This window comes from Zootoca vivipara, chromosome 12, assembly GCF_965207765.1.
Source record: "Zootoca vivipara chromosome 12, rZooViv2.hap1.1, whole genome shotgun sequence".
Lineage (NCBI taxonomy): Eukaryota > Metazoa > Chordata > Lepidosauria > Squamata > Lacertidae > Zootoca > Zootoca vivipara.
Window position 1 is genome coordinate 52,204,193 of NC_142595.1, and position 12,785 is coordinate 52,216,977.

Here is a 12,785-nt window from a genome sequence, read left to right on the forward strand (position 1 = left end):
GAAACCCAGCCAGATGGGTGGGGTATAAGTAAAAAAAGGTAAAGGACCCCTGACAGTTAAGTCCAGTCGCAAACAACTCTGGGCTTGGGGCGCTGATCTCACTTTACAGGCCGAGGGAGTCGACAGTTTTTCTGGGTTATGTGGCCAGCATGACTAAGCCTCTTCTGGTGAAACCAGAGCAGCACACGGAAATGCTGTTTACCTTCCCGCCAGAGCAGTACCTATTTATCTACTTGCACTTTGACGTGCTTTCGAACTGCTAGGTTGGCAGGAGCTGGGACCGGGCAACAGGAGCTCACCCCGTCGCGGGGATTCGAACTGCCCAGCTTCCGATCGGCAAGCCCTAGGCTCTGTGGTTTAGACCACAGCGCCACCCGCGTCCCTGGGGTACAAGAAATATATTGTTATTATTATTGATTGGGATTCACTTCTGGTTGCCTTGGGCAAAATAAAGCGACTAGCTGATTGAGTGAACAATCCTAAACCCCACTGGGTCCAGAGAAGACTGGGCTGATAGTGAGAAGGGCTGCTGGGAAGCCTTGGGAGGAAATGCTCCTTCCCTACCCCCCCCCCCCACAAGGGGCGTCTGGGACTCCGGGACCCCAGGCCTCACCTTGGCTTGAGAGCCTGCAGCTGCTGCAGGAAGGTGGTGAGCTGCTGCTGTGTCAGGTCCCCGGCAGCCACCTTCTGCTGGAGGGAGCACTGGGCATACTGCCTGCTGTGGGGGGAAGGAAAGGGGTGTCAGGAACCCATCCGCTGCTGGAACGGCTTGCAAAGCAGCAGCACTGACCTCCTGAGATCGGCATGCACCCCCCCCCACATCACCTCCCATGGAACAGCCCATCGGGCGGAGGCAAGGATGCCCCAAGGCCTGCCTCCGTCCCCCCTCTTCTGCAAGACAATCAACCTTCAAGGGAACCGTGACAGCCGCCCTGCGAGGTAGGCTACCTGTTGACGAGCTGAAGCAGCTGTTGGTGCTGGAGCTGCTGGTAGAGGGCAGCGGCCGCCAGCTCCTGCTGCTTCTTCAGGCGCTCCTGGTCCATGTTTCCCTGGGCAGACAGGAGAAGACACAAAACCAGCCCAGGTCACAAGCAGAGAAGCGGACGAGGGAGTTGAGGGAGGGAGCGTGGCTCACGGGCGATGGCTTGGTATAGCTTCTCAATCCATCACCATCCTTTAAACATGTATACAGTGGTGCCTTGGTTCTCAAACGCCTTGGTACTCAAACACTACATACCGGGAAGCAAGTGTTCCGGTTTGCGAACTTTTTCCGGAAGCCAAATGTGCTCCTTTTGAGCGTTACGCTTCCAATCTGAGTGCCACACTTCCGTTTTGAGTGTTATGTTTGAGCTCGGTCTGTTTGTGCTATTTATTTTGCGTTCTTGTGGCTCTTCTTTTTGTGTGACTGTGTGGAACCCAGTTCAGCTACTGATGGGATTGTGTGACTGCAGTACATTGTTTATTGCTTTCATTTTATGGATCAATGGCCTTGTTAAGATAGCAAAATTCATATTAAATTGCTGTTTTCAAAAGTCTGGAACGGATTAATCCGTTTTGTGTTACCTCCTATTAGGAAAGCGCGCCTTGGTTTTGGAACGCTTTGGTTTTAGAACGGACTTACGGAGCGGATTAAGTTCAAGAACCAAGATACCCCTGTACCACTGCCCTCTTCCCCACCCCCCACTGCCCCCACCAGCACCTCCCTGGTCCTCTCACCAGCAAGGGGGGTGGCGATGGACCCGGAGCGAAAGGCACTCTTCCCCACATCTTAATGACTTCGCCCAGCGGCTGGAAGCCCTCGTCGCAGCCTCTCTTCACCAGCAGGGACATGGTGAAGTAGCCGGCCTGGAACCACTCGGCCATCTCTTGAGTCGTGAAGGGGCCTGGCAGGACAGGAAGGGGGAGACCAGTGATCCGAGGGGAGAATCAGGGCTGCGGATCCAGAGCGGCCGCTGTGCTCCTCACCCCACCCTCCACCCACCCTGCCTGGCTGGCTGCAAAGCTCACCTTGGATCTCCCCCTGGGGATCCTTGTAGAACCACTTCATGGCTGCCTCGTGGGAGAGCGGCAAGGCGGCGGCCGTGTTGCGGTGGTCCACGATGGTCTGGGTGAAGTGTTCCTCCTCCAGAGAGCTGTCCTGCAAGGAAGCCACCATCTTCTCCGCTTCCTGGGAAAGGGGGCAGGGAGGGTTGGGGGAGAAATGTGCAGGGAGATGGTGTGCGTCTGTCGTGAGCTTGTGAAAACACACACCGAGAAATGCACACGACGACCCCCCCTACGACTTCCAAATATTTTGCACTGTGGCGGGTTGGGCTGGATGACCCTTAAGAGTCGGACACCTCCAACACCAGCTCCTAGCTATCCCACCGTCACTGAAATATTTTCACTTCAGGATCCAGAGAGGTTTTCTTTACAAATCTGGTATGCGTTAATCCAGGCTTCCTCAACCTTGGCCCTCCAGATGTTTCAGACGGCAATTCCCAGCATCCCTGACCACTGGGACCTGCTAGCTAGGGGATCATGGGAGTTGTAGCCCAAAAACACCTGGAGGGCAGAGTTTGGGGTGCCTGTGTCAATCCGACTGCCTTTCCATGGTCATTGCTGTGAGCTGTGAGCCACTTACCTGTGAGCCACTTACCTGAGAGAGGGGCCGGCTAAAAGTGGTAGTGTTGTTGTTGTTAATTTATACCCCGCCCATCTGGCTGGGTTTCCCCAGCCACTCTGGACGGCTTCCAACCAAATATTAAAATACAATAGTCTGTCAAACATTAAGAGCTTCCCTAAACAGGGCTGCCTTCAGATGTCTCCTAAAAGTCTGTTATGAATCAAACCAAAGCCAAAAGGCTGGGATCTTGACCTAGTAAATCGGGATGGGGGGGTGGGCAGCCCCCACCTCAGCAAGAAGATTCAGAGCCCCTGCATTGGCATGTCACTAGCAAAGCAAGCGTCTGTGGGAGCCAGCCATGAAAACACGTTTGCTGCAACCTGCCAAGTTCCTGCCGGAAAAATAAGGGATGGGCAGACCGGAAGTAGCGCTGCCGCCACTTTGGAACTGGGTAGAGCAGCACCGGAAGTCGCTTCTGAGCATGCTCCGCCCAGTTCCAAAATGGCCGCCATGCCAGAAATCGCTTCTGCGCATGTCCAGAGACTCCAGACATGCGCAGAAGGAGCCTCCCCTGGTTGGTAAGTAAACCGGGGGGAAACAAAAAAATCTGTTTTTCCAGCTGGGAACGGCTGGGAAAACGGGGGTTACCCGGGGAATACGGGAGACTTGGCAGCTATGCAACCAACCCACACAAAGCCAGGTCCAGGAGCGATCCCATACGGAGCGTTTCCCTTGGCCCTGCAACCCTTGCTCACCTGCTGCAGGTGCTTCATCCCGTCCTCATCCTCGTTGTCCCCAACTGTGAATTCAGTAGTAGCAGCAGCAGCAGTTGCGGACGAGGACGCCGGCGTGGGAAGGGCAGCCACAGCAGCGGGGTTGAGCTGTGACGGGTGGCTGAGGAGGCACGGATCCCCTGGAGGTGGGAGAGGGCCAGGAGGGGAGGGAGGGAGGGAGGAGGGTTCATTCCCTTGCACAGAATCACCCTGTCTCCAGGAGCCCCCCCCAAACAAGACAACTGGGGCGGCAGGAGAAGAGGCTCCCTTGCGGGTTACGAAGCCAGCCTGGCCCGTTTCTGCCCCCGCCAACCCTTTCCCTAGCTGCCAGGTTTCCTTGTGATTTAACGGTGTCGCTGCCTGCATTCTCCACCAATGTGCAGCAGACGGTCAAGCAGCCGCCAGTTGTGATGCCCTGTTAAGTGCTAGGACACGGGTCGGCAACCTAAGGCCCATGGAGGCCATTTAACCGGCCCACAAGCCGCCACCAAGCCGTCCGCTCGGCGAGTCCCTGCGCGCCGCGCTAAACCGGCGCAGCACGGCGCAGGGACTCTCTTCCACACCTCCGGAAATCACTTCTGCGCATGCCCAGACGCCAGAAATGGCTTCTGCACAGGCGCGATTTCTGGCGTCTGGACGTACGCAGAAGCGATTTCTGGCGTCGCGCTGTGCCACTCCGGCCCGTGGAGGACCTCCACGGGAGTAAGCCTTGCCAACCCCTGCACTAGGAAGAAGGGAAGTCGCAGCCCCCTTCCTCCCTCATCCACATACCATCGAGAGCTTCCTTCTCTTTGTTGCCACCAGGCACCAGCCCTGAGACCTCCACTTTCGATGAGACACTCTCGCATTCACCCACGGGGGCAGTAGCAGTGGGGAAAGAGGGGCCCGTTCGCCACGGGGCACCAGGAGGAGCAGGCAGTTTCTCCTCCGGCCCTTGCCGGGGCTCCTTCCATTCTAAGAGAAAAGGAGGGGAAGGGGTGGTTATTGGGGGGGGGGCTTAAGCCTACAGCCTTCCTGCCCTCTGTCCGAGCAGCTCCACCTCCTCCAGCCTCTCACCTCTCTCCGGCCCCTCCTTGGCCGTGGGGCTGGCAGGGACCTCCCCGCCCTCTCTCCTGTCGCCATCCTTGGCCTCCGGCAGCTCCTCCTCCTCCTCCTCCTCCTCTTCTTGCAGGGGCTGGAAGCTTAACTCCTGCTCCTCAAGGATCGGCTCTTTGGGGCTCTTCTGCAGAAGGAGAAGAGAAGAGGCCATTGTCAGCTTTGAGAAGAAGAACAGTCATGTGGGGGGGTTTCGGGGATGCCCCCCATCACCATACACAGTCCTTATTCAGCTGGAAGGGATCCAGTTGGGAAAGGAAGGGTGGCCTATGGGAAGGGAAGGAGCAAGAACCAGGCCACAGGGGAAGGAACAACCAAACCTCGGGGGGGGGGGGGAGAGAAATACTTGGCAGGGGCTATATGACCTCCTCTCACCCCAAGGAGTATTTTTTTTTTAATTTTCATCATCATCCTGCTGCCTTTTCTCCAGACTGGACCTCAAGACAGCTTACACAAATTTTAAAAATACAAAAAGCTAAAAAAAAAACACCCATTAATAAAATAATGAAAAAAATAATTTAGCAAGGGTTAAAACAATACTTAAAAAACAGATCAATTCCAATAAAAATAAATAAAACAGTACAGCACGATTTAAAAACCATTTCCTTAAGGAATAACCAGCCCCCCAAAGGCCTGTCGGAATAAGTGTCTTCAACTGCAGGCGGGAAAATGGTGGCTTAGAAGGCAATTAGGTAAAGGTAAAGGGACCGCTGACCATTAGGTCCAGTTGCGGACGACTCTGGGGTTGCGGCGCTCATCTCTCTCTACTGGCCGAGGGAGCCAGCGTTTGTCTGCAGACCGTTTTTCCGGGTCATGTGGCCAGCATGACAAAGCCGCTTCTGGCGAAACCAGAGCAGCGCACGGAAACGCCGTTTACCTTCCCGCCAGAGCAGTACCTATTTATCTACTTGCACTTTTTTTGGCATGCTTTTGAACTGCTAGGTTGGCAGGAGCAGGGACCAAGCAACGGGAGCTCACCCCATTGCGGGGATTTGAACCCTAGGGCTCTGTAGTTTAACCCACAGTGCCACCTGCATCCCTAGAAGGCAACAAGTAAGTCAATAATAACGATCATCTTCTAGTTACAGGGAGGTAGCCATGTTGGTCTGCCCTCGAAACAAAATAAAAATAAAATAGAAAAATTCCTTCCAGTAGCAACTTACAGACCAACTAAGTTCGTCATTGGTATGAGCTTTCATTTGCATGCAAACTTAGTTGGTCTTGAAGTTGCTACTGGAAGGATTTTTTCTTTTTTAATTTTTAATCATCATCTTCTCCCCTCTCTCCCCCTACATGATAGCAGACACCCAATGGAAAGAAGGCTCCCCCGCCCCAGGATAAACCCTAGATCTGTGTCTGTGTGGGTGAGATAGACAGACAGACAGATGTATAGACAGACAAATGTGAAGAAACCCCAAGCAGAGAAGACCTTTTCTCCCTAGCGATTTTGGGGAAAACACTGTTGGAATCTAGGAACCTGCTGCTCACCTTGAGGGACATGAAGGCCCCGGAGGAGTCGAACGTCCCCATCTCCTCTTCCTCGTCCTCCAGGCACCACTCGGGGAGGCCATCCTTGTCGTCCTCGAAGCCGTCGCTGTTGTGCCGGTGCCGGCGCCCACTCCGCGGCTCATCCTCCCGCTCCCGGAAGTCAAAATCGAACTTCCGCCGGCGCCCCTCTCCGCCGTGCTCCCGCCACCCCGCGGACCGAGGGCCTCCTCCGTCTGTGGGGAGAGGGGGGGAGGGAGATTTGAGGGCAAACCCATTTCTCCTTCCCGCGGCCTCTGCGGGGGGCCGGAAGCGGACGCCTGCCGCCCTCTTCCTCCTCGCCTCCCCAAGCTTGCTTGCTTCCGCCGTGGGGCTCTCACCTGGGCTAGCAGACCGCCAGCGCTCACTCTCCCGCCGGGGGCCTCCACTCTGCCGCCAGCTGACCCCCGCCACGGCCACAGCACCACCGCTGCTGCCCTCTTCCTCCTCCTCGTGCTCCTCTCGGAGGGTGCGCCAGTTGTCGCTGTCCGAGCGGGCAAACTCCTTGCGTCCCGGGGGAACCACTTCCTCAAACGGAGCCCGTGCTTCAAATAAGGAGGGAGAAGGTGGCGGATAAGTTTTGTTCATAGGAGTGCGATACGCTTAATCTGTGGGTCGTGGGTTTGAGACCTACGTTGGGCCCAAAGTTTCCTGCATTGCAGGGGGTTGGTCTAGATGGCCCTTGGGGTCCCTTCCAACTCTACAATTCTAAGGAGAGATGGGGAGGGCTGTCCCACCCCAGGGACACTAATCAGTGGAATAGGACGTGCCACACCCACCCTGAAGGTGGCTTTTATGCAGGGGCACGATTTGCAAGAGGAAGGGGAACCATCTTACAGAAACGGGATGGTGCACACCTAAACGGGAGCCCGCGGCTTCAAATGTAGGGGGTCTCTAAGCCAGACTCTTAGTGAAGGGTCCAGTGTGGTCCTCTGAGCCCTCCCACCCCAACTGGCCTGGGCCAGGTGCGAAAAAGTAGCTGGGATTGATGGAGCACGCACACACACCCCTTGCTATTAAGCGCATCCCTGGCAAGGCATATGCAAAAAGGAACTGCGTACAGGTGAGTTAGCAGGATGGAGAGAGAGCTATGGAGTGCCCCACCCTCCAGAACCAGAACAGGTGAGAGAAGCCCCCTCTTCTGCGCCCAGCAATGAAAAGCAGCAGGCCGCTTTGGGGGGGGGGCATAGCTCTCCTCTGTTACCAGAAATGCCCAAAGGCTAACAACAGCTCCTCATTTCAAAGGCAGCTGGCAGGACAAGTTCCCTTCCTGCACAAGGAACGAAGGAAGCTGGCCGGGGGGGGGGGGGACTGTGAGTAGGATGAATCTTGCCAACCCGCTGACTACCTTGTGATCTAGGTGGGAAATCCACTGTACCTCCTTCCCGTCGGATGGGCTTCTCAAACCGTCGCTCTCCTCTGCAGGAGGAGGAGGAGAAGAGGGTGTCAGAGCAAGGAAACAGGGAAAGCAGGTTCCCTCACCGACTCGCACACACAGACACAGCTCCCTCCCGCCCCGCCCCCCGGACCCCTACTCACCGGTCATCCCAACTCTGGCTGCGGTGTATCTCGCGGACCCCACCGCGGCCAAATGCCCCTTCTGCCTCCTCAATGCTTCTTTGGTAAAAGCCACTCTCGCCACGGCCACGGCCTGTTTAGTTGCGGGGTGGAGAGAGGTGAGGTGTCAAATAACATTGATTGACTGACTGCATGAATATCTCATCCTTGTCTCTCCAAGGAGCTCAAAGTGGCAGTGTGGACGGTTCTCTCCCCTCCCCTAATTCCCTCAACAAGGTAGATGAGGCTGAGACAGGCGGTGACCACCGTCCAAAGTCACCCACCCAGGGAGCTTCATGGCCAAAGAGCGGGATTTGAACCCTGATCTCTCCCAGGTCCTAGTCTGACACTCTTAACCACTGCACTGTCCCTCAAAAACAGGAACCCACTCACCGCCTACCCAAGGGAGAGCAGGGGAAGGTGGGAAGGGGAGCCCCCCCCCGCACCCAGGATGCCCCCGTACCTCGGCTCCGCGTGCTGCCTCTCCCCCGGGAGACTCCGGCCGGGGCAGCCCCGCCTCCCTTTCCCATCAGCCTTAGCACTGCAACACTGTTCACAGACATGGAGAAGTTCCTCTGAAGCAGATATTTGGGGGAGAGAAAGCAGAATTTGAGAAGAGGCAGCCTCTGGACCCACGGTTTGTCAAAAGCCCTCCCTCCCATCGTTAAGACCGTAAGAAGAGCCTGCTGGGTGTGGCCAAAGGGGGCCCATCCGGTCCAGCATCCTGTTCTCAGAGAGGCCGACCAGATGCCCCAACGGGGAACCGGCAAGCAGGATCCAAGCACAGGAGCAGAACTCTTCCCTCCTGCGGCTTCCAGCAACCAGGATTCAGGAGCACGGCTGCCTCCGACTGTGGAGGGCAGAGCACAGCCATTGGGGCTAGGAGCCAGCTGCCAACGCCGACGCCACGTTTACCTGCTCCTCTTCCGTTAAGGGAACCAACGCCAGAGGCTGCAGAGGGTCGTCCTGGAGAATGGCAGAGAACTCTTTATCCTGGATCTCCTCCGGGACCTGTGGAAGGAGGAGCCCGGAAAGGAAGCCTTCAGGAGCCCTCCCAGCTTCTTTCCAGACCAACCCAGCGCTCCGCACGGGTCAGCCTCGGAGGTGGGTGGGGAAAGTAAAGAAGATACAGGAAGCGGGCAATGGAAGCAAGCTGGAACCTCGGCAATTAATTGCTGTTCCTTTCAGCTTAGCAAAAGGGGAGGTTATTCGAAGATTGTAAACAGAGAGGAGAAAGCAATTCGTACCTGGGGCGGCGGAACGTGCCCGCCCCGCCCCCCCACCCCCCCGTGGTCAAGCAGCCCTACACGCTGGGGGCACGAGCCCCGACCCGCCGGGGGTGAAGAGGCCGGTGCGCTCACCCCCGCAACCGTGCGGCACTCACCTTGTTGTCTTTCACGTAAAGTGCTAACATCTCTTCCCGCCCGTATCGGTATTCAGCTAGCTTGTACTTTGGCATGGCAGGGGAGGGTGGGGGGGAAGCGACACTCCCGCCACTGGAGAGAGCGCGGAGCCTGAGGAAAGAGGGAGGAGGAGGGAGGAGGAGGGAGGAGGAAGGAGGAGATGTGTCAGGCAACAGCAGGGAGCTGTCTCTTCCTACTCAACCCCTCAGGATCCAGCAAGTCCTCCTTTCCCACCAGAGGTCGGCTTCCCTCTGCCCTAAAGGGCCTTTCCGGGTGCAGCAGCAGCCTCAAAAGACACACACTCACCACTCTGGCCCAAAGTTCAGTGTCTCGGCTGCCATCTCTGCCGCTCCTGGGCTGACTTTCCTCTGGCTCTCGTCTTCTTTCTTCTCTTCCCCAAAAACCTGGTATTCATTGTATTTAGTTACCTATGGCATTCATGGCCCGCATTTCCCCTCAGTTTTCCCTGCAAGGAGCTCAAAGTGGCTGATGGGGTTGTTCTCCTTTTTTCTCATTTAATCCCCCACAACAACCCTACAAGACAGTTTAGGCCGACAGGCAGTGACTGCCCCCACCCCCCGACGTCATACCCAGTGAGCTTCCCGGCTGAGTGGGGATTTGAACCCTTCTCTCTCCCGGGTCAAACCGGTGGCTCAGTGGTAGAGGGAGAGGTACAGTGGAACCTCGGTTTACGAACACAATTGGTTCCAGAAGTCTGTTCATAAACCGAAGTGTTCATAAACCGAAGCAAACTTTCCCATTGAAAGTAAAGGGAAGTTGATTAATCCGTTCTAGACGAGGAAAAACACCCCCTAAAGCAGCAGGGCCTTCGCTCCGATGCCTTCGCGGAGGCCGGGGAGCGCTCCCTGGCCTCCGCGAAGGCATCGGAGCGAAGGCCCTGCTGCTTTAGGGGGTGTTTTTCCTCGTCTAGAACGGATTAACCGCTTTGCTCCGATGCAGCCCAGTCACGGAAAAGCTCCCCGGCCTCTGGAAGGCATCGGAATGAAGGCCCAGCCTCCCCGAAGGTATCAGACGCTCCGATGTCTTCGGGGAGGTTTGGCCTTCGCTCCGGGCCTCCAGGAGGCATCGGAGCGAAGGCCCGGCCTCCCCGAAGGCATCGGACGCTCAGTAGGCCTCGGGCACCTCGGTTTACTAACTTCCGGGTTAGGATAGTTCGTAAACCGAAAATTCGTAAACCGAGGTGTTCGTGAACCGAGGTTCCACTGTATGTCGAAGGCAACCACAGCAAAAGGGTTTCTCAGTTTGAGACAAAGGGCACTCAAATTCCTACAGAGTTAAGCCAAGAGGTGAAAAGAAGGAAGAAAGGGGTCTCTAGAGAACTAGAGGTTCAGGAGCCTGGGTTTCTGGGCTGGGGGTGAGTGACAGAAGAGGAGGAGGAGGAGGAGAAAGGGGGTCTTTCAAACATGCTGCCCACCTGCGTTATAGCTTAACAAGGATCCGCCCTGGATCACCCCCTCAGGTTGGGAAGTCCAATCTCAACAGCAGGGAACCTGCAGAAGACAGATCAAAGGCATATTACGACTTGAAGCTCATTCAAACAGAAGGGCTGGCGATTTGGGGATGCGTTGCCCAGAAGCCTGGAGCTGGTGGCTCAGGAATCCCAGCCGGATGAGGCAGGCAACTCCCTCTGCTGCCCCTCTTGGCATGCTCTGGGTCCAGCACGCCGCTGACTCGCCAGAGCAAGGGCAGACCAAATGGCACGTAGTCCAGCAAAAAAGGTGCTTGTGCTTCTCTGACCCGAGACAACAATAGTGCCTTGCCACTCTGCGGCCCCGCAGCATGGGTGGCTCATAGCTTCCCCTTCGGCCTGATCTGGCATTCTAATGGGGCCTCCCAGACTGAGAGAGGGAACAAGAAGAACAACAACAACAACAATAATAATAATAATATATAACCGCCCTATACCTGTAGATCTCAGGGCAGATGCTCACCCCAGCAGCAGCCCCACAGCACGCCGCCCCCTTGTCAGCAGCCACAGGGGGGTGGAGGTCACCGGCAAAGCCAAGAGCCCGGCGGGAGGGGAGGAAGAGTCGGCCTCCTTGTCTGACACGAGCAATCCTCCCGGTGCTGCTCCCGGAGCCCCGTATGGCCAGAAGCCGCGGGCGATTTCCCCAGAAGGCTGCTTGGCCTTGGGGCCCCCCACGACACGACCTCCACGGCTCAATTCACATCGGAGAAACTCTCTGGAAGAAGAGACAGAGCAGGGGGTTGGCGTCGATGCGCTCCAGTGGGGAGCCTGCCCAGACACATGGCTGTAGTTCACCTGGCCATAGGCCGATGGCATGGGGCTGGGAAGTCAGGAACCACACAAAACTGGCTCCTGCCTTGTAGAAGGTTGCTGCGCTTGGGGCTTTTAAGTTTAGACAAAACCCTCTCCTTCCTTGAAGAAGCTGGGTGGACACCTGCCTTGGATGCTTTAGTTGAGATCCCTGCATTGGAGGGGGTTGGACTAGATGATCCCTGGGGTTCCTTTCCAAGTCTACCATTCTATGGCAAGATAGAAGTTTAAAGTTCTGAATGGCATGGAGAAAGTGGAGAGGAAAGATTCCCCCCCCACACACACACACAACACTAGAACTCCTGGGCATCCAAAGAAGCCGAATGCAGGGAGATTTAGGACAGGCAAAAAAAAAGGAAAAAAAGAATGGACTTCTTCATGCAGCACATACAGGGGAAACTTGGAAAATTAGAATATCGTCGAAAAGTGCATTTATTTCAGTAATGCAACTTATTATTATTATTATTTACTTTTTACAAATGCTTTCTTTTGGAAATTCCACAGTAATAAAACAAATAGTTTCAATAATGCAAAAATAAACATCGCTATTACATTTCATTAATTACATTCCATTTATAACTGACCCGCCTAACGACAAATAATTACAATTACAACAAATAAAGGCTTGACATATCTTGCTTTGCATGTCATGCATGTATCTCATATACTGGTTTCGATATCTAGCTCTCCCAAAAGCCGAACGTTTATGTAAATGCGGGAAGAATGAACCAGATACATTGGACCACATTTTCTTTTCCTGTAATTACAGTATTAATGCGAGAAGACGATTGCTGGATGCTTTGCAGGTGGATGCATCGATCGCAGCAATGCCAACTATTATGGGGTTATTGTCAGATAATAATGATGTAGTTACTTTAGTGGTGGCTGAGTTTTTGTGCTCGGTTCACGCAGAGAGATTGGGCCACTGTGGAGAGGACCAGGGGATGCTAATTGAAAATTGATATATTGCTCTAAAATACTAAATCAATTAATATGTATTTTATTTCATGAAGTTTATAATGTGAATGTTTTACTCATAATTTTGTTCTGAAGCTTCTGAATTTGTCATGCCTAATAAAGGTTATTGATTTGATTTGATATACTGGTTTCATCTTTTAAGTTGCATTGCTGAAATAAATGCACTTTTCGACGATATTCTAATTTTCCAAGTTTCACCTGTAGTTAACCAATGGAACTTGCTCCGACAGGAGGCAGGTGGTTTTAAGAGAGGATTGGACAAATTCATGGAGGAGGAGAAGGCTATGTCTCTATATCTATATGGTTGCTGACACTCTCAAAGAACTGTAAGAAATATGTGAGACAGGACTTGCTCTTGTAGAAGGCATGCTGCTTCTGCTTCAGGAAGATTTTTCTTCTACTGTATATGCTTTTCAAATCTTTAACAATCATTTCCGCCCGTTTTCCTGGATCAGACACTAAGCTACCGGCCTGTAATGGCCACGATCCCCCTGGACCGCCTTCTAAAAACTGGACTTACAGGGTGGCTACTTTCCAGTAGAGGCTGATCA

At 54.5% G+C, this 12,785-nt stretch overlaps 1 protein-coding gene across 7 annotated transcripts in view; it reads right to left on the reverse strand.

The window, feature by feature from the left end:
• The window catches only part of GIGYF1 (GRB10 interacting GYF protein 1), a 35,223-nt gene that overhangs the window by 10,431 nt on the left and 12,007 nt on the right, over positions 1-12,785 (reverse strand). For 4 of the 7 annotated variants that reach the window (XM_088655907.1, XM_060281945.2, XM_060281947.2 and 1 more), the window contains exons 2-18: positions 10,884-11,161; positions 10,393-10,468; positions 9,264-9,361; positions 8,939-9,068; positions 8,470-8,565; positions 8,018-8,129; positions 7,537-7,648; positions 7,346-7,416; positions 6,339-6,542; positions 5,962-6,194; positions 4,435-4,600; positions 4,150-4,332; positions 3,361-3,518; positions 2,008-2,167; positions 1,717-1,883; positions 949-1,049; positions 614-718 (exon numbers count right to left, since the gene is read on the reverse strand). In XM_088655907.1, the coding sequence (XP_088512033.1) occupies positions 614-718; positions 949-1,049; positions 1,717-1,883; positions 2,008-2,167; positions 3,361-3,518; positions 4,150-4,332; positions 4,435-4,600; positions 5,962-6,194; positions 6,339-6,542; positions 7,346-7,416; positions 7,537-7,648; positions 8,018-8,129; positions 8,470-8,565; positions 8,939-9,068; positions 9,264-9,298 (2,033 nt within the window). In that variant the 5' untranslated portion in view covers positions 9,299-9,361; positions 10,393-10,468; positions 10,884-11,161. Of the gene's footprint in view, positions 1-613; positions 719-948; positions 1,050-1,716; positions 1,884-2,007; positions 2,168-3,360; positions 3,519-4,149; positions 4,333-4,434; positions 4,601-5,961; positions 6,195-6,338; positions 6,543-7,345; positions 7,417-7,536; positions 7,649-8,017; positions 8,130-8,469; positions 8,566-8,938; positions 9,069-9,263; positions 9,362-10,392; positions 10,469-10,883; positions 11,162-12,785 lie in introns of those variants that run through there. The other 3 variants (XM_060281948.2, XM_060281946.2, XM_060281944.2) reach the window with 2 other exon arrangements.